The 21,438-nt window shown below is 44.9% G+C and overlaps 2 protein-coding genes and 1 long non-coding RNA gene across 7 annotated transcripts; 2 read left to right on the forward strand and 1 right to left on the reverse strand.

The window, feature by feature from the left end:
• The first annotated feature begins 934 nt into the window (after positions 1-934).
• Positions 935-10,428, forward strand: MAGOH (mago homolog, exon junction complex subunit). The gene is made up of 5 exons (XM_008531710.2): positions 935-2,041; positions 4,430-4,488; positions 5,176-5,286; positions 8,980-9,062; positions 10,189-10,428. Exons 1-5 carry the CDS (start codon positions 1,954-1,956, stop codon positions 10,286-10,288), a joined length of 441 nt encoding a protein of 146 aa, XP_008529932.1. The 5' UTR covers positions 935-1,953; the 3' UTR covers positions 10,289-10,428.
• LOC139081886 (uncharacterized) lies at positions 10,429-12,392 on the reverse strand. The gene is made up of 2 exons (XR_011537348.1): positions 12,245-12,392; positions 10,429-11,836 (listed from the first exon to the last, which is right to left on the reverse strand). It is a non-coding gene; the product is annotated as an uncharacterized lncRNA (long non-coding RNA).
• Positions 11,971-20,335, forward strand: CZIB (CXXC motif containing zinc binding protein). Of its 5 annotated transcripts, none has more exons than XM_070609585.1 (8): positions 11,971-12,477; positions 12,696-12,779; positions 13,746-13,802; positions 14,154-14,235; positions 14,448-14,479; positions 16,106-16,183; positions 16,909-16,974; positions 17,892-20,335. In XM_070609585.1, the coding sequence occupies exons 1-8, from the start codon at positions 12,472-12,474 to the stop codon at positions 17,967-17,969; spliced, it is 483 nt and encodes a 160-aa protein (XP_070465686.1). In that variant the 5' UTR covers positions 11,971-12,471; the 3' UTR covers positions 17,970-20,335. The 5 variants fall into 5 exon arrangements, with proteins under 5 accessions (XP_070465686.1, XP_070465685.1, XP_070465688.1 ...); XM_070609584.1 differs by lacking the exon at positions 17,892-20,335 and adding an exon at positions 17,115-17,290 and having other exon boundaries at positions 12,253-12,477; XM_070609588.1 differs by having other exon boundaries at positions 12,420-12,477; positions 13,746-13,906.
• Positions 20,336-21,438: the final 1,103 nt, after the last annotated feature.

The following is a 21,438-nucleotide window of genomic DNA, read 5'->3' on the forward strand; positions in this document are numbered from 1 at the left end:
TTATCGCTACATTATAATTGCTTGTATGCTCCTTAATTGCCTCCTCTGCAATTTCTACAAAGGTCTGTCCTGCTCACCATTGTATCCCAGCACATGACACATGGTAGATACTCAGTAAATTATGCTGAATTCAGGCACATCAGATACACAGACTATGCTGTTTCAGCAATGCTATGTTTCTCATACTCAAAAGACTGGATCACTATGCAGCCTGATTGGAGGCAATGTCTTTTAAATTTTCTCAGCACTTTTGTTATTTGCCACATCTGCAGATGCCCAAATTCACCAGTTAGGTTATAATTTTTATAATTTCACTCTTGGGAAATAAACTTGTAATTACCTGATGTCTCTATATACTTTAATTACTACCTCAAGATTGTTCTGAGAAATTCAAAGAACAAGCACTTGTAAACAGGGTCAGCCTAGGAGCTGACATTTACTAGGTGCTTAAAGCCTGGTGGGTCCCAGTGTTTTGTAATAAAAAATGCCTTATGGTTTTATAGCAATTTACAGATTTCCAATTTCTAAGACATAGTTTCTTATCCTTACAACAGTTGTGCCAGGTATATAACATTACTATAAAGGAACCTGAGATCCAAAAAGTGCAATCAGTTCACCTTTGATCACAGTGAATCACTGTCACACAAGGAATTATTTTACACAAGTCTCCAATGATCCCCCCCCCCCCCCACAGACACACCCACTCTACACTCTGCTACCAATGCTTTTTCAGGGAGAAAATTAGTACTGGCAAGACCAGGAATGAGAATCAGAGACCAGTGGCCCGGTTAGCACACAGTTGCAGTCGCCAGGTCCCGGGAACGATGCCATCTCAGCAGTGTGTCTAGAATCAACTCCACTGCCCCTCTGTGGCTGGAACTTGGAATGAGCTAAGGCAGGATTCCATAGTTAGGATTTTGATTGCCCTTGGCCTATTCGACAAGTAACCCCACAGTCAGCAAGCCTTCACAGAGGAAACCACTTTGGTCTGAAAAGACGAGAGCCTCCTGGGCAGTAGTCCTCAACCCTGACCACCTGGGGAGCTTGGCAAAATCTGCCACGCCCAGGGCCACCGGGAGAGACTGTGATTTGCCTGGTTGGTGAGGGTGGGGGACGCAGCCTCGGCCGCTGAGCAGCCCGGCTCACTCCCGTGCAGCCAGGGCGGAGGAGCACTGCTGGGGATCCGGGCAGAGGCTGGGGATCGGGACATCCAGTGTTCCACTTCTACGCACAGCACGCAGTCTGGAGACCAGCGAGGTAGAGAGGGAAAGGGAGAGAGAGAAATCAAAAGGCAGAAAGAGAAAGCGGGGCAAGCGCGCCCGTTAGTTTCAGGGCAACGGCGGTGCCCACTGCGGCCTTGGGGGAGCGCCGAGAACGGTCTCCTCCAGCTGCTCCGCAAGCAGAACAGCTTGCTCGGAGCCAACTCTGGACACCCGCGCGAGCGCGCGCGGCGCCGCCCGGGGAGGTCGGGTCACGTGACTGCATTTCGGAGCTGAGAAGGCCTAGGTCCAGAGGCGGTGAAGGGCCTTGTCCGAGTCACACAAGTCAGGTGTCCCTTGAATGGAGCTTGGCCCCTGACGCAGGACTCGGGGGGGGGAAGGGTGTGGGGGGGTCAGCCCGAGGCCTTGAGGCGACGGCTCCAGAAGCCCTCAGGAGGCTTCGCCTCACGCCCGGGAGGACCCCGGCAAGCAAACGCCGCCCTGGTTCCCGCCCCGGACTGAGAAGCGGACTGAGCAGCGCAGCGCTGGCTCCGCCCCCGGGTGAAGGGGGCCTGTTTCCGCCGGAGGGGCGGGGCAGCCTCCTCCCACCTCCGGGAGCGGGGGAGGAGGGGCCCACACCTACGGGCCACGCCGTTGCCTTGACGTCATTTCCGTGCGCCGCCGTATACGTCTGTGTTGGGCGCAGCCAGCGGCGGTGTGGTTTGCTGTTGAAGTTGGTTACTTTTTGCGAGTTATGGAGAGTGACTTTTATCTGCGTTACTACGTAGGTCACAAGGGCAAGTTCGGCCACGAGTTTCTGGAGTTTGAATTCCGACCCGACGGTAAGAGCGGCCTCCCGCCTCCGGGCAGCAAGGACTAGGCTTGGGGCGGGCGAGTGGGGAGGCCCGGGGTCCGGGAAGTGCAGGGAACTAGAAGAAGGGAATGAGATCTGTGCAGTGCTGATCTGAAAGGAACATTGTCAGTAGCAAAATGGTTGTCTTAATCCATGTGCAGGGACTTCTGTTTAGTGACATTTTTGGCCAGAGTGCTTTCACACAGCAAACATTGAACGCCCACTTTGCGCCAGTCTGGGATACGGAGGCGAACGATAGGCAAGCTTCCTCTCATGGAACTTGTAGTCTAGTGCTGGGAGATCATAAAAAAGAAGATTCCAGATAGTGATGAGTGGTCAGAAAATAAAATGATGGAATAATTGCGAGTGGGCTGCTTTTAGATAGAGTGGCCATTGGAGAGCTCTCTGAAGATGGGAAATTTGAGCTGAGCCCTTATTGACAAGAAGGAGCCAGCCTTGTGAAGCTCAGGAGGAAGAGCATTCTAGACAAAGGGAGTAACAGGTGTCAAGGCCGAAGGGCAGAAATGAGAAGGCATATTTCAGGTGGCCAGTATGACTGAAGAGTAGTGAGCTCTGGAGAGAATAATATGAGATGATATTGGATAAGTAGGCAGAGGTCACACCACGTCTTTATGGCCAGTGGTAAAGAGTTTGGGTTTTATTCTAAGTGCAGCAGGAAACAATTCGAAAGTTTTAAGCAGAGAAGAGATGTGGTCTGTTCTTGAAAAAGTATTCTAATTATTTGGTGCAAAATGGGCAAGAGTAGAAACAAAGTGGAGAAAAGGATTTAGGATACTGGTGGAGACACAACCAATAGGACTTTGCTGATAGAATTTGGGGAGGGGGCACTGTCATGAAGGAAAGAGGAATCAAAGATGATAGAAATCTCTCACTAAATGGGGGTATAAAGAAGAATCTAACAGGCCCCAATTGTGAAGGAGATAGATTTGTAAACATACAGTGAAAAACAGTGTAATAGGTGCTGTTGTAGAAGGAAATGGAGGGGATTCTGGGAGCCGAAAGAAGGCACCTGACCTAGCCGGAGGGTCAGGGAAGGCTTCCTGCATAAAATGATTTGGGGAAGGGGGTGTGAGTCTTTAGTGATGTGTGGGGGTTGGTTAGGCAGATGAGAGTCAAGAAGGCATTTGGGAGCCAGCCCTCATGGCCTAGTGGTTAAAGTTCAGCGCACTCTGTTTTGGAGTCCTGGGTTCGCTTCCCAGTCGTGGAACCACACCACTCATCTGTCAATTGCCGTGCTGTGGCAGCAGCTCACTTAGAAGACCTAGAGTGACTTACAGCTAAGATATACAACCGTGCACTTGGGCTTTGGGGAGGGGGGAAAAAAAGAAGACTGGTAACAGATGTTAGCTCAGGGCGACTCATTCCCTGCCAAAAAAAAAAAAAGAAATTTTGAACAGCATTAAAGGCAGAGACTGAAAACCAAAAAAGGGCATGGCATGTATCGGGCAGAGACCAAGTAGTTTGATTAACTCCGGCTGTGTGAGAGAGGACTGTTGAAGGAGTGACGCTGGAACGGCAAGCACGGGCTCAGTTTAGCAGTATGCTGTGTTGAGGAATTTGGATTTTATCAAGAAGGCAGTGGGAAGCCATTGTCAGTATCAAAGTATTAGAATAACCTAATGAGATAGATCTGTTACTGTATCACTTTGTCTACTGTATGGGGAGTAAACTGAAAGGGGAGCTTGAGGCAGACAGTGCAGGGGCTATGGGAATCTATTTGACTCTTTATATATGTGTGCCTCTATTCTACGGAGAAAAAAATCGTCTCTTCTATTTTCTTTTATCTTTCCCTTCATGCCGCCCATATACCCAAATTAGCCTGTTGGATGCACTTGTGCACAAAGGGCCTGTGTATCATATGTGCTCATTAATAAAACCACAACTTTTCCGTCATGGGAATAGATCAGAGTGTTGCACGGTCACATGATAATATATGCAAACAGTATTTTACAGTTTTCAAAATGCTTTCCACAACTCATTTAAGCAGGAGGAGGCCCTCTGTTCAGGTAAGTTATCAGTTACTATCCTTATTTCCAGCTGGGGACATTAACCTGCAGAGAGATGATTTGTCAGTCACAAAAGAGCCTGCCTGTGTTATTTTATCACACCTGAGCCGCCTTTTGCAAGAACTGTAATTCAGTGTCAGCTGTATTTTTGGCTGTGAGGCTATTTAATAAAAGTGAAGAACTGAAAAAACTAGTATTGTTGAAACACCAAAGGTGTAAATAGTAAATCTCTTAGACACTGTGAAGGGATGGCCAGGATACATTCTAAGCAACGGCTGATAGTCTTCGTAGGCTAATGATGCTCTATTCCTGTTTTTATTTACATTGAATTTGGTTTTTGTCCCTCACAGGGAAATTGAGATATGCCAACAACAGCAATTACAAAAATGATGTCATGATCAGAAAAGAGGTAATGAGCTTTCTGAGAGCCTTTCATTCACTACAGTTTAGCCTTTTGTATTTTTTTTCTTGTAGTACAATACAATAGTTTTGAAATAAAGAAGAAATATAGACACGTTTGTAGACAGCTTTTAAAGTTTTTCTCAAATCTTCTTTTAGTTTATATTTTCTTTCACAATGCTGAGTCAATTACTGGTAATCATTTGAACCCTGAATCTGCTACTTACTCACCATGTGCCCTTGGCCAAGTTCCCTGGCTGAATTTGCCAGGAAAAGTCTCTGTTCATCTGCAAAGACAGAAATAATAAAATCTACTCTTTACTACCCCGGTGTTGTTGTGGAATTAAATATGTAATACGTAAAGTGTTTGGTATGTTCTCTGGCACATAGCACTCGATAGAGAGAGCTATTTAATTTGCATTTGAATGGGGAAAGGGAGCATGGGAAAGTAGTTAAAATTATTGAATGCATGTTAGATGCCAGGCGTGGCACTAAGTATTTTACATACATGATCTTATTTAACCCTGATTGTGAGCCTGTGTGATGGGTGATATTATATACCCTTTACAGATAGGAAAATGAAGGCCCAGATATTAATTATGGGGCTTGCTATTAGGAGATAGAGGGGAAATTCAAACCTGTGCCTAAGCTCTGCTTAGGGAGACAACTTAAATTCTGTCTTTTAACTTGCTTTCAGGCTTACGTACATAAAAGTGTGATGGAGGAACTGAAGAGAATCATTGATGACAGTGAAATTACCAAAGAGGATGATGCTTTGTGGCCTCCTCCTGACAGAGTGGGCCGGCAGGTGAGTGTTTTAGCAACTGTCCCGTAGAGCAGTTATAAATAAAATGAGGTTTACTGCTCTGCATATGACATTCAGTCCACTCGTGTGTGTGTGTGTGATGAAACTCTGCACAAAGGAAATTACCAAAACGTTGGTCTCGGGAAGCATTACTCTCATAGGAAGAACAGTGAGAGCGAGTGCTGCTGACCACCGGGAGCCCAGTCCTGAATTTCTTCTTGTGACCCCCACCCCACTGTCTCAGTTTTTGCTGCCCACCCCACTTACTGAGTAACTACTATGGACAAAGCATTGTGGGGATACAAAGATAAACAGAACACAGTCATTTCAGTGATCTAATGGAAGGAAAATCCTACAAGCAACTGAGTATATGTGTTTAAATTCATGGCTTATGTATTCATTCTGAAGACCATTTTGATAATTAAAAAATAAAAGTCTCACTGTCAGATTTGACTGAATTAACAGGAAAGATGTTTCTCTCTTCCTCAATTGCTACTATCCTAATCCAAACTTCTAATTGATTTCCGTGTCTCTCCTCTTGTCCTGAAAAGCCCATTTTTTCATTCTGAAGCCAGGGTAATCTTTTAAAAATGTAAATTTGCTTATGTATTCCACTGATTTTAAGCTCTCCAGTGGCTTCCCACTGCTTTTAAAATAAAATCCAAACTCCCATCTTATCTTCTACCATTCTCACAATCTCTCACTGTGTTCAAACCTCACTGGCCTTATTTCTGTTCCTGAGACCACCTAGGTGGTTCTTAGTTTAGGATCTTTGCGTTTGCCACATGCTGCCTGGAATGTTCTATGTAAGACAGTTTATTATCAGGGTCTTCAAATGTCACTTCCTCCCTGATATCTTGCCTGTCCATCTAATCTAAAAAGCGGCTCCCCATCATTTTTTTTAATGAGATCTGTTTTATTGTCTTCATAGCATTTATTATTGTCTGAAATTGTCTTATTTTCTTTTCTTTACATATCTATCTTCCTCCCCGACCCTACCATGACAGACAGACACATAGACAGGCCAGCTCCTTCAGTACAAGGATTTTACCTGTTTTTTCTCACTGCTATATCTCTAGTGACTAAAATAGTGCCAGTGTATAGTAAAAGCTCAATAATAGTTATATTTATTAAATTAATATGAAAACCCATATAAGCTTATTCCTCATTAACCTTAAAATAATGGGCCAACTCTTGAAAAAGAGTGAAAAGAAAATCCTATCCTCAGTACTCACTAAAGTTAACTTTTTAATTTACATCCATGGGATGTCAGTAATACCATATATATGTGTTTTGCTTACCATGTATAAAATTTCCAGCTCCATTAACTCACTCAGTCAGCACAACAGTCCTGTAAAGAGGGCAGGGCATACTCCTATACACCAGCAATAACTATTGGATGGTGCAGTTAAAAACAAAATCCCAAGATGGGCATGGATGTTAGCTCAGGGCCAGGCTTCCTCAGCAAAAAGAGGAGGATTGGCAGTAGTTAGCTCAGGGCTAATCTTCCTCAAAAAAAACAAAAAACAAAAAATCCCATTCATAACAGCAACAAAAGCTATAAAGAACTTGGGAATAAATTTAACAAGATATAAAAACTTACCAGAGCTTTATAAAAAGACATAAAAATATGTATCAGTCTTATAGATGAGTAGATTCAATATTATATAGATAGTCACGAAAGTAATTTACAAATTGATTACAATTAAAATCAAACTCAAACAGGATTTTTCCTAGAACCTTACAGGATTAAATTCATGGAAGATCAAAGGGGCAAGAGTGGCCAATATAATTTTGAAGATTTCTTGTAAAGCTATAGTCATTGGTACTGTGGTATTGCCTCAGGAATTGACAACTGGACCGGTGGAACAGAATAGAGAGCCCAGAAACAAATCCATGAATATATGGAAACTTGGAACAGTGTATGACAGAGGTGGACTTCCAAATTAATAGGAAAGGGATGGGTTGTTTAATAGATTGTACCAGGACAATTGGCAATCTATTTACGGAATATTTTTAAATTAGATTATTTATAGAAATGAAGCAAAAATTTACAACATAGACAAAAATAGAGATTATCTTTTATTATATCTGGGTAAAGAAGTTGTTTTTAAATTCCTCAAAGGAAATGATTGGTAAATTTGACTTCTTTTAAATTTAAAATTTCTGTTTGGCTAAAGACATCAAGATAAAGTTGAAAGATAAGGCACAGACTGGAAGAAGAAATTTGCAAAATATATAACTAGCAAAGGGTTTAAATCCAGAATATATAAAGAACTACAAATAAGAAAAAGTAGCAGAATGTGTACATGTTATGAATAGGTGATTTACAGACCTGGAAAAATAGTGGCCAATAAATATATGAAAATATTTACAGCTTCATTTGAAAAATAAAAATTAGGACAATGAGATACTATTTCAGACCCATTAGAATGGCAAAAAAAAAAAAGGCACCGAGTTTTAAAAAGGATATAAGAAAGAAAAAGGGAGTGCGTATATACTGGTGGGAATAAAATTGATACACCTACTTTAGGGAGCAATTTGGTAGTATCTCCAGCAGAGTTGAAAATACTTCTGCCCTACTTCTAGGAATTTTCCTAGAAACATTTTCACATATATACAAGGAAACGCATAGAAGAATATTCTTGCCACATTGTTTATAGTAACAAAAATTGGGAACTTTAGACTGTCTCAATAAGAGAATGAATGGCATATTCTAAAGCATTTAAAACTCATGAGCTAGATCTACACACAAAAACATTCTTGAATGAAAAAAGCAAAAACATATGTATAGTGTGATCATTTATGTAAAATTGTAAAAATATACTACCAAATCTAAAAACACAAGTGGAGAGAATATACTCCAGCTTCTGGGGGTGCAGGAAGGAGAGTGGAAGGCGAGGTGGATCTAAACATTGTAATGTTTGATTTCTTTAAGAAAAAGTCTGGCACAAGTGTGACAAAATATTAACGTTTTTCAAATCTGGCTGAGATTTGATTTTAATGTTGAGAACATTAGTCTCATAGTTTTCTCCATTTTCTCTTTGAATTCTTTTCATAATTAAAAAAACTGTAAATCAAAAAGAAATAGGGAAAAGAAGAAGAAAAATAAGTAGGGCTCACTAAAGTATAAGTTCCACAAGAGCAGAGGTCTTTCTTTGGTTTTACTGCTCTGTCCCAGGCACTGAGAACACACAGTAGGCACCTCCCATAGATATTTTTTAAAGGTTTATGCTACTTGTGTTGCTATTTAGAAATTGAAACCCAAGGTCATACAATGAGTAAGTGACAAAGCTGGGATCAAACCCGAGGTCTGGAATGTTTTTCTTTGTCTCATGTTGTCCAGAAAGGTTAGGTTCTTGGTATTTGTAAAACACAGATCTATCCATATTACTCCACATTTTTAACAATGAAAACTCATATACAAAACACTATGTAAATTCTTCCAAGTCTCAGAAATGGTGGAACCTTGCAGACACATTTTCCTTTAAGAGTATGAGTTACTCAAGGGCCACATCAGTGTTTAATTTATTCTTTTGTATCCAGTACCCACACAGTCTAGTGCTGGAGTGGACTGGCCTTGTGTGTATGGCTATCTGTAGTAGTTTGTGTGATTCGGCAGATGGTGAGTCCTTCTTCTGTGGGCTTGATGAAAAGTCTAATTCAGCTTGACTTCGTTTTTTTAAATAATTTTAGGAGCTTGAAATTGTCATTGGAGATGAACACATTTCTTTCACAACATCAAAAATCGGTTCCCTTATTGATGTCAATCAATCCAAGTAAGTGTACATGATTCTTATATCCAGTTGTGTTGGTTTTAGAGCAGATTGATATGAAAACCTTAACCAGATTGGGACCATTATAAGATCTGATGCAAATGCAAGACAGAACGGGTCCACTTTCTCCCCCTTATGTGAGAGAGACTCCAAATTATTTTCAAGGGTTTGCTCCTATTGCTTTTGCTGTTTATTCATCATTGCAAATAAGAGCTTCTCAATGACACACAGAGTAATGCCATAGGAGCAGCCATCGTGGCTAAGAATCTGGTCAGAACAGAAAATCAGATATGCCAGAACAAGTGCTTGAGATAACCTCTGGAGTCACTGAGTCTTCCTCAGTGTTGGCCATTCACACTCATACATCTTAAAGTCTGACTTTGGTGAAACCTGAAATTATTTAGAATATAAATTTTTAAATTCATGCTGTCATTAGGGAAAACTGTAAAGTTGTGGCATGAATCTGTATGCTACGAACAGTCCTTAGAATGTGGCAGCCACTTGGGCTGTTATGTTTTGAGGATTTGGGGTTAGACGTGGCTCACTTTTAGTACATGCTGGACACAATTGTCCTCCTTGGGACAGTCTCCATGTTCTTTGCCAGTTATGCCATAATAAGCTTTAGCCTCTTGGTCTTGCTTAGTACTACTTCTTTAAAAAAAGTTTTCCTAATTCTTAAAGTAATACATGCTCATTGTAGAAAATACAGGAAATGTAGAAAAGTAGAAAGAGAAAAATTGCCCATGAACTTATAAAGTAGACAACTGTTAATATCTTGAAGTATTTCTTGTCTTTTTTTCTGTGCACTAAAAAATATATAGTTTTTTAAAAGGGCAAAAAATATAACTGAGCTTAACAATCTTATTTTAATCATGATTTTCTTCATTTAGTGATAGAAGCGTTTCCCCATTAAACAAAACCTTAACATTTTAGCTGACCTCCTAATATTCCATTTTAATATATAGCCATTTCCTTCTTTTTGGACACTTGGTTGTTTTCAAAGTTTTAGTTCTGTAAATGCCTGTATGAGGAACATCTTGGTATGTAAATAATCTGGGTTATGAAATGGTATTTTTTTTTGGCCAGTTTTTCTCAGCTTTTTAAACATTTTTTTCCTCTTGCGTTTTAGGGATCCAGAAGGCTTACGAGTATTTTATTATCTTGTCCAGGACCTGAAGTGTTTGGTCTTCAGTCTTATTGGATTACACTTCAAGATTAAGCCCATCTAGACTGAATATTGGTGTGGACACAAGGGGGGTGGGAGTAGCTGTTTCTAATTACCATTATCAGGAAATTTTTGTGTATATCAGGGCAATTTTTTTTATAAACTGTAAATGATTGTCTTTAATAAATATATGACAAAATGCAATTTTTATTATTTTATAAAGATCCAAACGTGAACTCTTCTCAATCACTTTTTAAAACACTAACATCTTATGCAAAGTATTGCCAAAAAATCTAATCTAATCAACTCTGTATATACATAGCTACCAATTTACAGGAAGTAACAGAGAAGCATATTTTTTAAATTACCGTGGGAATCCAATCAGCAATATCCAGAGGAAGCTAGGGCAAAACATCTAGTTTCTTCAGTAAATAAATTGCAGACATAAATAAATAGGGATAGAGCAGAAACCTACAGATTAAAAGAGATTTAAGACAATATGTTTGGACCCTATTTGGATCATGATTCAAAAGATGTAAAATTAACATCATTAAGGTAATTTGAACACTGGATATTTGATGATACTAATGAAGCGTTATTAATTTTTTAGGTGTGAAATGGTATTGTGGTTTTTGGGGTTTTTTCCTCCAGCTTTATTGAGATATAATTGAGGTTGGGGTTTTTAAAATCATCTTTTATAGATACATCTGTAGCTATTTCAGTATGGGGGGAAATACTTTGGTTTAAAGGGACAGGGGCTGGCCTGGTGGCACAGCGGTTAAGTTCGCACGTTCCGCTTGTCGGCAGCCTGGGGTTCGAGGTTCGGATCCCAGGTGGAAACATGGCACTGCTTGGCACACCATGCTGTGGCAGGCGTCCCACATATAAAGTAGAGGAAGGTGGGCACGGATGTTAGCTCAGGGCCAGGCTTCCTCAGCAAAAAGAGAGGAGGATGGGCAGTAGTTAGCTCAGGGCTGATCTTCCTCAAAAATAAATAAATAAATAAAGGGATAAAACGCCTGGTCTCAGAAAAGTTTTCCCGTAGTCCATTTTAAAGTCAGAATACCAACAGCCAGCCATTAAGAAGCAAGACCTGGTTGGTAGAGAAAATATGGAGACTTTGTTCAGCGGATAGATGTGTAGGAACTTTTTCTGCTGCTAAATTGCATAGCTTCCTTTGGCAAATTGCTGGTTGAACAGATTGTGGAGGCTGAAAGGAACTGGGCCTTGATAAGCCTCATCTGACTGAGGAGAAGTGATTAGACTAAGCTCACATCCCTCATGACAGACCAAGTTGGGACAAGTCCCAAGTCTTCTGACTCCTAGGCCAGTGCTTGCTCACGCTCACGCACACTCTTCTGCCTCCTTCAAAGATTATGGGGTAGCAAGTTAGATGCAGAGCTAGGGCCTGAGATGTCAGGGTCCCTGACTCCAGTGCATCCCTTGCTATAGAAGGGTACTTGGGGCAATGAAGGAAGTTGGTGGTAGACATCGAAAACAGTCACTCCAAATTTTGAAGAAATGACAGTGAGGACCTCAGAAGGCTATAAAGGAATCTCAAATGGCCTGTTCCTTGTAACACTCAGAGCTCCTGTATGGTCTCAGATGTGCCCTGGACAAGAGAACAAGTAACAAGTTTCAGTAAATGCACGATATAAGGAAAAACGAGAGCCGTGGGGACCACAACGAGAAGGGCGTGTACACGGAGCAACCGTCTGGAGAGGGGCGTAGAATGTAGGTCTCGCTGGAGAAAAGGAGGAGCAGTTCGGAGGAGAAAAAGGCCCCATCCCCGACTCTTCGATGCTGGCCGTAGGCAGAGGGAACCGACGTCATCTAAGAAGCCTCAGAGAGCAGGCAGGGACTAAGTGCGAGGCTGGGTGAGGGAAAGCAGAGTAGTGAAGAGCCAGGAAAGAGAACTCAGGGGCAGGAAGAAGCCCTGGCAGAGGTCTCGGGCAGGGACTGTCCCGTTTGCTGCCTAGCGCCGGCACGAGATGGGCGTTCACTAGGTAGCTGGAATTACCGATTTCCGGAGGCAGGCTTTCGTGAGTCGGAGCACCAGCTAATTGTACACTCAGACTACTACTGCAGGTTTCACTCCACCTACCATAAAAAAGTCCTCTGTGCCAGGGAAGCAACGAAGCGCCAAGACCCCGCCCCGCGCGAGGCCCGCACCCAGAGTTTACGCCGCCGTTTACGACAGGCCGGAAAGGAGTGGCTGCAGGCAGCACCAGCCTGAGCGGGGCCACCATGGGGGTGAGGCGGAGGCGAAGCGCCACCGTGGCGGGGACTGGGAGGTGGCGAGGACCTGAGAGGCAGGGGCTCGCGCCAGGAGGGAATGAGGGGAGTGGGCTCGCGCTGAGAAGGAGCTGGGGGGCAGAACTCGTGCCGGAGGACGGGGCAAGGGGCCGAGGCTAGGCGTGGGGTTGCGCAGGCGCGGCTGATGCAGTCGCTCCGGCCCTCCCTTCTCGCAGAAAATCGCGCTGCAGCTCAAAGCCACGCTGGAGAACGTCACCCACCTCCGGCCTGTGGGTGAGGACTTCCGGTGGTACCTGAAGGTGCGGCTGGAGGGGCGGGGTCCTAGAGGGAAGAGGGATGGAGCGTCCGAGAGGCTGTAGGCACTTGGAGGTTCCGGATGGGAGTGCCAGGGGGCCGGGCCCGGGAAAAGGCTCCCCAACCTGATCTCAGTGTTGAACAGGAGCTTTCTCCGGCAGAATGAGAAATGTTTAACCTTTAATTTTTTTTTCTGGGTAGAGTTTTGTTTGCTTTTTAAGTTTACTAGTTAACCCTTAATTGGCAGTGCCTTGAACTCCTTTTGTAATTTTTCTCTCGTTAAATATTTCATGGTCTGTAAACAGACACTAAACTAAAGGCTACTTGAAGGGATCTTGTGATTATCTAGTAAGGTGAATAATTTCACTTTCAGTTTTATTTATTGATAGGTTTTAAAATTTATTGTGAAGTAGTTGAATTTTGTGCCTGGCTCCACCTCATTTCCCCACCCACGCTGGTAAATCTGGTATCCTGGTGGCATGGTCTCCCAAGTCCCCTCTGAGCCGAGCAGTTTGAGGCCCTTCACTCTCCCAGATCCCAGAGTTCCTGCTCTGTTTTCCTTCTGATCTCAATCCCAGCAACCTTCAGTACCTGGCGAAAGCGCTATCTTTTTCAGGAAGGCTTTTGACCACTTTATTGACAAATATTTTGAAGGCCGAGTGTCAGGGCTTCTTTGGGGAATGAGAAATAGTGTAACAGAGTGATAAGTACTTTTGCCGGGGACCTACTGGGCCTATGGGAACACAGAGGAAGCTCTCACCCAGCAGAGTGGGTGGGGGGCCTGCTGAGGCCATTTCTGTATGACCCTTGAATTCCCAACCAGACTGAGCACTACTTAGAGGAGGGCGGGCACACCAGCTCAAGAAACACTTTGACCTGTTCTTTGCCCCCCTCACTGTTCTTACCCTTCCCTCAGTGGCTGCCCAAGTGAGCCAACTACTTTACTAATACTCTTTTTTCCCCCCCCCAAGATGAAATGTGGCAACTGTGGTGAGATTTCAGACAAGTGGCAATACATCCGGCTGATGGTAACTGCTCCTTCCCCCACTACACACACACCCCTGGCTAGGGATTTGGGGAACCAGGGCCCTAATCTCTCCAGTCCTGGATGCTGCTTTTTGTGGTTGGGGAGGTAAGGCATTAGGATGATCAACACTGGGAACAATAGGCCTCTTTGGGTTGTGAGACAGAGTTCAAAATCAAGGAGAAGCCCTTTCCTCCCTCTCCAGAAGCCTCCCCAGGATTCTTGTCCTAGCAAGTTGCTCACCCTCTCTGGGTCTTGGTCTCTTCAACTGGATAATAAGTGGTGGGACTGGGTCTTCTCAAGACCCTTACATCTAATTGATAGATGACTAAGGCTTCTGTTTACTCCTTGCCAGGACAATGTGGCACTGAAGGGAGGCCGTGGCAGTGCCTCTATGGTCCAGAAGTGCAAGCTGTGCGCAAGGGAAAACTCCATCGGTAGGTCAGGCTGTGAATACTGAGCTCTGCCAGGCCGGTCCAGCCTCCTGGTACCAGGCCGAAAGCAGACCCATGTGACCTGTGGGTGGACCCAGGCCTGAGGTGCCCAAGCTTCCGCAGCAGATTCTTTCTTTCTGAGAGCCACATCTGGGCACCTGGGTGGGACCAGGCTTTGAACTTAAGTCAACTTTGTCTTCTCTTTTATGTTTCAGAGATACTGAGCAGCACCATCAAATCTTACAATGTAAGTTTCCTGCTGTAGTGGCAGGTGTGGTGGGATTCAATCTAAGCTGGGAGCGAGGAGGCCTGGGATCTAGTTATATCTGCAGCAGAGTGACCTGCCACGGGACATTCATTCATGTACTTATTTGCCTGTTCATTCATTCACCCAGTTACTTGGTCAGTCGTTACCCTATCAGTCATTTATTCAGCAAACACTGACAGAGTGCTTGGGAGGGAAAAGACTCCAACAGGCTATCGCAGCCTTCTTATAAGGACTGAGCTGCGAGCTTGCGGACCGCTGACCCACCTGGCCACTCATTTTCCATCACTGGGAGCACTTGCCTTGTCTGCATCTTGTGGGACTAGTGAGCCTTCTCTGAAACCATGGGTGGGACAGTTCTTTGAATGGTGCATCCCATCCTCGATATTGTCGATATTATTAGGTAGTTATATGTTACTGCGTGACAAATTAGTCCAATGGTGAGGGAGGGGGTGTGTGCTTTAGGTCTCTTTGTTTAAAGAAGGGCATTTACTTGTGTTCAATCATTCTTTATTTGGAACTTTTTTTAAACGTCTGATTTATGCTAAATTCTCGGCTTTGCCCTGAAGTTAAAAGAGAAATCATATGAGGACTTGCCCTCAAGTAAATCACAATCTAGTGGAAGAGACAGAGCAGCAAACAAAAAACAAACCGGGGCCAACAGAGAAGGGCCTCATTAGTGCCCAGCACGTGGTTGGTGTGCAGGAAATGATTTTACAGTGAATGACAGAATGAAAATGAATGTGAGGTGTGGTGTTCGCAGTCTGAGCCCATGGGTCAGGTAGACACCACCCGCCTCAGAGGCGCCCCCTCCACATGCAAATCCCATTTCAAAGACTTCAAGTCAGCTGCCGCCTTCACTGCATGGCAGATGGTAGCAGAAGGCTGCAGCCACGTGTACTGGGGCCATTTGGATGTGATCTGGAGACTTTGTAGCTTAATATTCTTGTTCATATTTTTGATACTGATTTTGTGTGTGTGTTTGTGGAGAAGACTGGCCCTGAGCTAACATCTGTTGCCAGTGTTCTTTTTGCTTGAGGAAGACTGTCGCTGAGCTAACTCCTGTGCCAATCCTCCATTTTATATGGGATGCTGCCATAGCATGGCTTGACGAGCAGTGCTAGCTCTGCACCTGGGATCTGAACCCATGAACCCTAGGCCGCTGCTAAAGCAGAGTGCACAAACTCAACCACTACACCACCAGGACGGCCCCTGATATTGATAATTTTATCTACCATTTATTGAGCCTAGTGGCAGGTACTATGTTGGGCACTTTACACTCATTTCAAATTCTCAAAACCTGCGGTGGTTTCCTCAGCTCCACTCAACAGTCTTAGGCCCAGAGGGGAATAGGGGCAGAGCTCAGCCTCACATCCAGGCAGGCTGACCCCAAGTCCACACTCTTTGTTCTGCAGCATCCATGTCCAGGAAGGTGTCATGGGGAGCACTTGCCCACAGTAGCCTTCTTCCAGGAAGGGAGGAGTTGCTCCTGGGTCCCATTCTGGGCTCACAGGGCCAGTAAGGGCCCTCTTGGCAGGAAGGGCAGGGGCCATGGGGTCATCCTGAGAGCCCAGTTGGGCCCCCATCCTCAATACACTTCCTTTCTAGGCTGAAGACAATGAGAAGTTCAAGACGATAGTGGAATTTGAGTGCCGGGGCCTTGAACCAGTTGATTTCCAGCCCCAGGTGCGTGTGCCCTCCTGGGGAGCCTGTATCTTTGGGGAGGGCATGCAGGAAGTGACAGCAGAACTTTGCTTCCTCCAGAGACCCCGGACTATGGACTAGGAATTCTTCTTTCTAAGAAGGACAACTGTCATTTGTTAAGTGCCTACTATATGTTGGGTTCCATGCCCGTCACTTTCACGTTACCTCATTTAATCCTCACAGTAACCCTGTGAAGTTACTCATCCTATTTTTCAGACGAGGAAAGAACTTGCCTAGAGATTTTGCAGCTTGCCCAGGGTGACACAGTAAGTGACGGAGCTGTAACTTGAACCTAGGTCTGTCTGACTCCAGAGCCAGTGCTCATCCCACTTTGTTTGTGTAGCATTTTTACCTCCCAGCAAATCTGTGAGGAAGGCAGAAGAGATAGTATTGTCATCCTGTTTCATAAATAAGAAAACTGCGGTCCAGAGAGGGAGGGACGTGCCCAGGGTCTTGCAGAAAATCAGAGGTAGTGGAAGGGTTCCCCCACTCCTGCCTTCTGGTCCTAGGCTCTGATTTGGAGGAACTTACAGGGCCGCTGTCAGGCCCGGGGAGCTCAGTAGTTATTCCAGAACAGCGGCCTACACTGCCTCTCTGTCCTCCCATCCCAAAGGTGGCCTGAGAAGAGCCACATCCCTGGCCAGGCCTCACACCAGCCAGGTGCCTCCTTTCCCCCAGGCTAACTGCTGCCTTCCTGTCACCTGCAGGCCGGGTTTGCTGCTGAGGGTGTGGAATCGGGGACAGTCTTCAGTGACATTAATCTGCAGGAGAAGGTACGGGACTTGGGGGCTGGCAGGGTGCTGGAGGGCACCTGGTGGGAATTACCCTTTCACTGCACAAGGCTCATCAATGGAAAGCTGACTCCGCATTTTTGTGCTTTTTGTCGGTGATTTTGGTGTTTACCACGGCCCAGGCTGTGGTGCTGAAGTGCTGTCTGGTGTTCCACACGCAGGAAGGCTGGGATGTGCCCGATGGAGAAAATGTGTGTTGGATAAGCTGTGTTCAGGCAGGAGTGATCGGGCTGTTGGCCGTGAACTCAATGTTAATGAATCAACAATACATATTAAATAAAGTGTTTTAAAACAGAAACATATAAAACTAGGCATGTATTGATCGGTGGAAGAAAATGTGACCAGAGGCTCACAGGAGCCTCACCCAGCCTTTCCCCTGGGAGCAGTGGCTCAGTGTTCACTAATTCAGTGTTCGTGGTGACTCTAGAATGTAACTACCAGGCATGATGAGAATCGACAGTGTTGCTGCACGTGTTACTGCCTCGCAGGTAAGGAAGCCTTGTGGTCAGGCCTCAAAGGAAGGGCAGAAACTTCCATCAGTCTGTGTCGCACCTAGTAATGACAGTGGCTGGCATTTCCTGAGCTCCTGTATGTGCCTGGCACTAAGCTAAGTACTTTTACATGTGGTACTTGTCTGATTCTTTGCTCATTCAACATGAAGTCTACTGTCGTCCCTTTTTTATAGAGACTAGAACTGAGGCTCAGGGAAGTTAAGTCACTTGCCCGAAATCAAACAGCCAGAAGAACTGGAATTCACAGCAGTCCGGCTCTGTTCTGGGTCATACGTGTTCATGAATATCTGAGTCAGAGCCTGAGCTGGGCCTTTTAAGTCCCAGTTTCCACTCTCCACACTGCCCTAGGCTGCCTCCTGAGGCTAACACTGCCGTTTTATTTCACAGGACTGGACTGACTATGACGAAAAGGCTCAGGAGTCTGTGGGAATCTACGAGGTCACCCACCAGTTTGTGAAGTGCTGAACCCTCTTCCTGCACACTTGCCTCTAAGAACTGAGAAGGGACAATGTGCCCCAAGCAGCAGAGCCCACTGAGGCTGGTTCCCTTATCCCTCGTTTCCTGGCCGTTCTCCAAGCCCTCACAGTGTGCATGCCAGGCTCTATCACAGCTTCCCAAGCCCTGCCAATAAAGCCCCTGTTTGTGCTGCATTTGTGCATGAAGGGAGAGTCAGGTAGCAGCCACCCTCTCTACAAATAAGAATTCATGTTGGAGGTCTTTGCTTCCTGGCACCTGCCCACAGTATAGAATCTTACGCCTGATCCAATTTGCAAAATATGCAGGAGCACACAGCTCCTGAGGGATCTCCAGCTCTTGGGGAATGGGCAGGTCAACCCAGAGGCCCCAAGGTGTCAAAGGGCAGCTGAGCCTGTGGAATGATGCCATGAGCCCAAAAGTCCTAAGCCAAAACACTGCATTGACCAGCTTGGCTCTCAAGTAAACCCAAGTATCTGTTAGCTGGTATCACTTCATATTCCAGAGCTAAGAGGGACTTCAGAGACCAGCAGTCCAGTCCTGGCATGAATCTGCTCTACAGAACTCCATCCAGATGGTCCTCAGCTCTCTGCTCACTTGCTGTGATGGGAGACTCCCCTCCATCAGAGAAGTCACTATGAAAGTTCATCCTTATGTTAAGTCAGTGTCTGCTCCCTGTATCTCCTCCTGCTAGTCCTGGTTTGTCCTCATTGTGGCCACACTTCTGTATTCTGTGTGCCCTGATCAGCCCTTTGGAGATGTGGAGACAGCAGTCACAGCCCTCTAAGTCTCTTGGGCCTGGTTCCTTGGGACTGAAGGTCCTACACACAGTGGACAGAGTTGTTCAGTGCAGTCAGGACATGAGGGCATGCTCACACCTTCACATTGGTGAATCCACCACTTGGAAAACGTGTTATGAGTCTCTCCAGTGTTCTGCTGGAGCCTGGAATTCTTCAGTATCTTCATTTTCTGAGTGGCCCACTGGGAAAGGGTCTGCCCACTCCCAGGCTAGTAGTAGGGCTCTAGGAAGGGGATCCTCAGATCTCAGGTAAAGCTGGCCGTGTCCAGGGCTGATGAAGAGGCCTCTGCAGTCTGGCAGCCATGCCGTGTTTCCTCTAGGTCTCCTGTGTTCCCGGCCCCTGGACCTGCTCTTTTCTGTACCTAACAGAGCAGAGCTGCTTTGGCCCTCCCTCAGCCAACAGGTCTACCAGCGCCTACCCCACCTCCCCCGACCCAACTGAGTGCAGGCCACTGTCCAGCCTGGAAGCAAATATGTGGAAGCATTAGGCTGGGTAAGCAGCCTTTCTGGTCTTTAGTCTCTGTACTAGTCAGTGTGTGTTAACCTCATAAAGAAAACACTGAAAGGGTCTAAAGGTTTTCTTTATATTTTAAATTATTTTCTCATCTTTCAGGAGGTAGGGGAACCCAAATAATCATTAACAGATTAAAGGAAAAATAAAATAGATTATAACAATAGAGGCAGAAAAAGTATTCAGTTAAATTCAACAACAAAAACAACAAACCATAGAAACTCTTAGCAAACTAGTAATAGAAAGAAACTACCCTAACCTTAGAAAGGACATCAACAGAAAACCTAGAGCAAATGAAATGTCTGCAGTATTCCACTGAAGATCAGGGCAAGCTGAGGATATCCTCGATACTGTGCTGGAGGACCCACCCAGCTGTGGTAAGAAGAGAAAGTAAGGCAAAAGGATTGCAAAGAAAGAACTCATTTTTCACAGATTATGACTTTCCGCTCAGAAAATCCAAAAGCATTAATAAGTGCTGGACTTAAGATCAATATACAGAAATCAAATGCATTCCAGTACACTGCAATGTGCAAAATACAATTCAAGAAAAAGTACCATTTATAATAGCAACGAGAAACCCCCCAAAGTAACTAGGAATGAAGTCTATCAAAGATGTTCAACACTTTAATGGGAAATTATTAAACTTTGCTGAAAGGTGTTGAAGAAAGCCTAAATTAATGAAGACCTATACTATATTGATAGCTAGGAAGACTGCATATTGTAAAGATCATTTTCAACAAATGTATTTATAAAATTCTTATTGAAATCTGAACTTTTTAAAACAGACCTTAAGTTGATTCTGAAATCTATATGATAGAACACAGGTGGGAGACTTCCTCTACCGGATACCATGATGTATTTATAAAGCAGTGGCAGTTAGGCCAGCATGGTCACGCCACTGTGATACACAAATAGACCCATGTATGTATGCATGAAAATGTTAATGACAGGTGGTAGTGCAAATCAGTGGGGAAATTATCAACTCATCAAGAAACGGTGCTGGGGCAACTGTTTAACTTTGTGCAATAAAGTAACATTGGAACCCTACTTCACTCTGCGTACAAAAGTCTATTCCAGAGTTAGTTATCTTGATCGCTTTGGTCCAGCAGTGTTTTGGGGTAGAAGAGCCCTGGGCTGAGTGTGTGACTCACTGTAGACCCCTAGGCGAGTATGTCCCCTCTCAGGACTCCATTTTCTCCCTCTAAAGAATGAGGGCACTTTAGCTCTGACATTATGTTACTCACTGAGATTAGTCAGAATGGTGGTGGTGTGTCTGAGCCCTGCCCATCATCACCAGGAAGGTTAGTTCCCTGCCCCGCACTCCAGGACAGCAGTCTCCTGCCAGGTAGTAGACGTTACAGCTCCTGGAAGTGGGGACAGTGGAGGATGAGACTGGATGAGTCCTAAGTCCTACTGTCTCTCGTTTGGACATTCCATGTCCTCAGTATGCTCTTCTTACTTTACCCCTGAATAGCTGTTCAAAAGATACCGTCTTTATCCAATAGCATTTTTCTTAACTAGGCCTCTGTGTAAAAATGTGGCTTGTAGTGAATAACAATGAGATGAAGGTTGGGTAAGGTTAGGCTGCAGTCCTCATGTACAACAGTCATTTATGTTGTTTCCCAGAAAGGGCAAAGACACCCAGGCTGTCTGCCAAGGCAGCCGGAGTGATCATCTCACAATGCTGTCCCCATTCCTCTGTAAGCCACATCTCCCTGGCCTGAGCCCTTTCCCAGTTTAGCCCATCTGAGCTTCAGAGAAGGCTGCTTTCATGCCCAGCCTTCAGAAAGCTACAGGACTCACAATACTGGACATCTTCGCTCTCCTGACACCTGTGGTGCACCTGAACGTGCAACTGGCACATCATCCTTGAGGGCTTCTGCTGCAGCAAGCTCTGGAGGGAGGAAGGCAAATCAGACCCAGGCTCTCTTGTTCAGGAGGCAAGCAGGTATAAGCTCCTAACTAGAACAGTCGCTCCCAAACACAGCTGTGCACTGGATCACTGAGAAAACTTTTGAAAAAGACAAGTTTCCTGGTCCCACTTCATTCCTACTAAATCAGAATCTCTGGGGCTAAGGCCTGAGATCTTTTTTTATTTAAAAGCACTCCCGGGTGAATCTGATGCATCCAGAACACCAGAATCACTAGCT

The sequence above is a fragment of the Equus przewalskii genome, chromosome 2 (genome assembly GCF_037783145.1).
Source record: "Equus przewalskii isolate Varuska chromosome 2, EquPr2, whole genome shotgun sequence".
NCBI lineage: Eukaryota > Metazoa > Chordata > Mammalia > Perissodactyla > Equidae > Equus > Equus przewalskii.

Coding starts and splice junctions, on each gene's coding strand:
- MAGOH (XM_008531710.2), top strand. CDS start 1,954: ATGGAGAGTGACTTTTATCTGCGTTACTACGTAGGTCACAAGGGCAAG. Junction 2,042..4,429: donor GTTTGAATTCCGACCCGACG/GTAAGAGCGGCC, acceptor TGTCCCTCACAG/GGAAATTGAGATATGCCAAC. Junction 5,287..8,979: donor CTGACAGAGTGGGCCGGCAG/GTGAGTGTTTTA, acceptor AAATAATTTTAG/GAGCTTGAAATTGTCATTGG.
- CZIB (XM_070609584.1), top strand. Junction 12,780..13,745: donor ACTTCCGGTGGTACCTGAAG/GTGCGGCTGGAG, acceptor CCCCCCCCCAAG/ATGAAATGTGGCAACTGTGG. Junction 14,236..14,447: donor CGCAAGGGAAAACTCCATCG/GTAGGTCAGGCT, acceptor TTTATGTTTCAG/AGATACTGAGCAGCACCATC.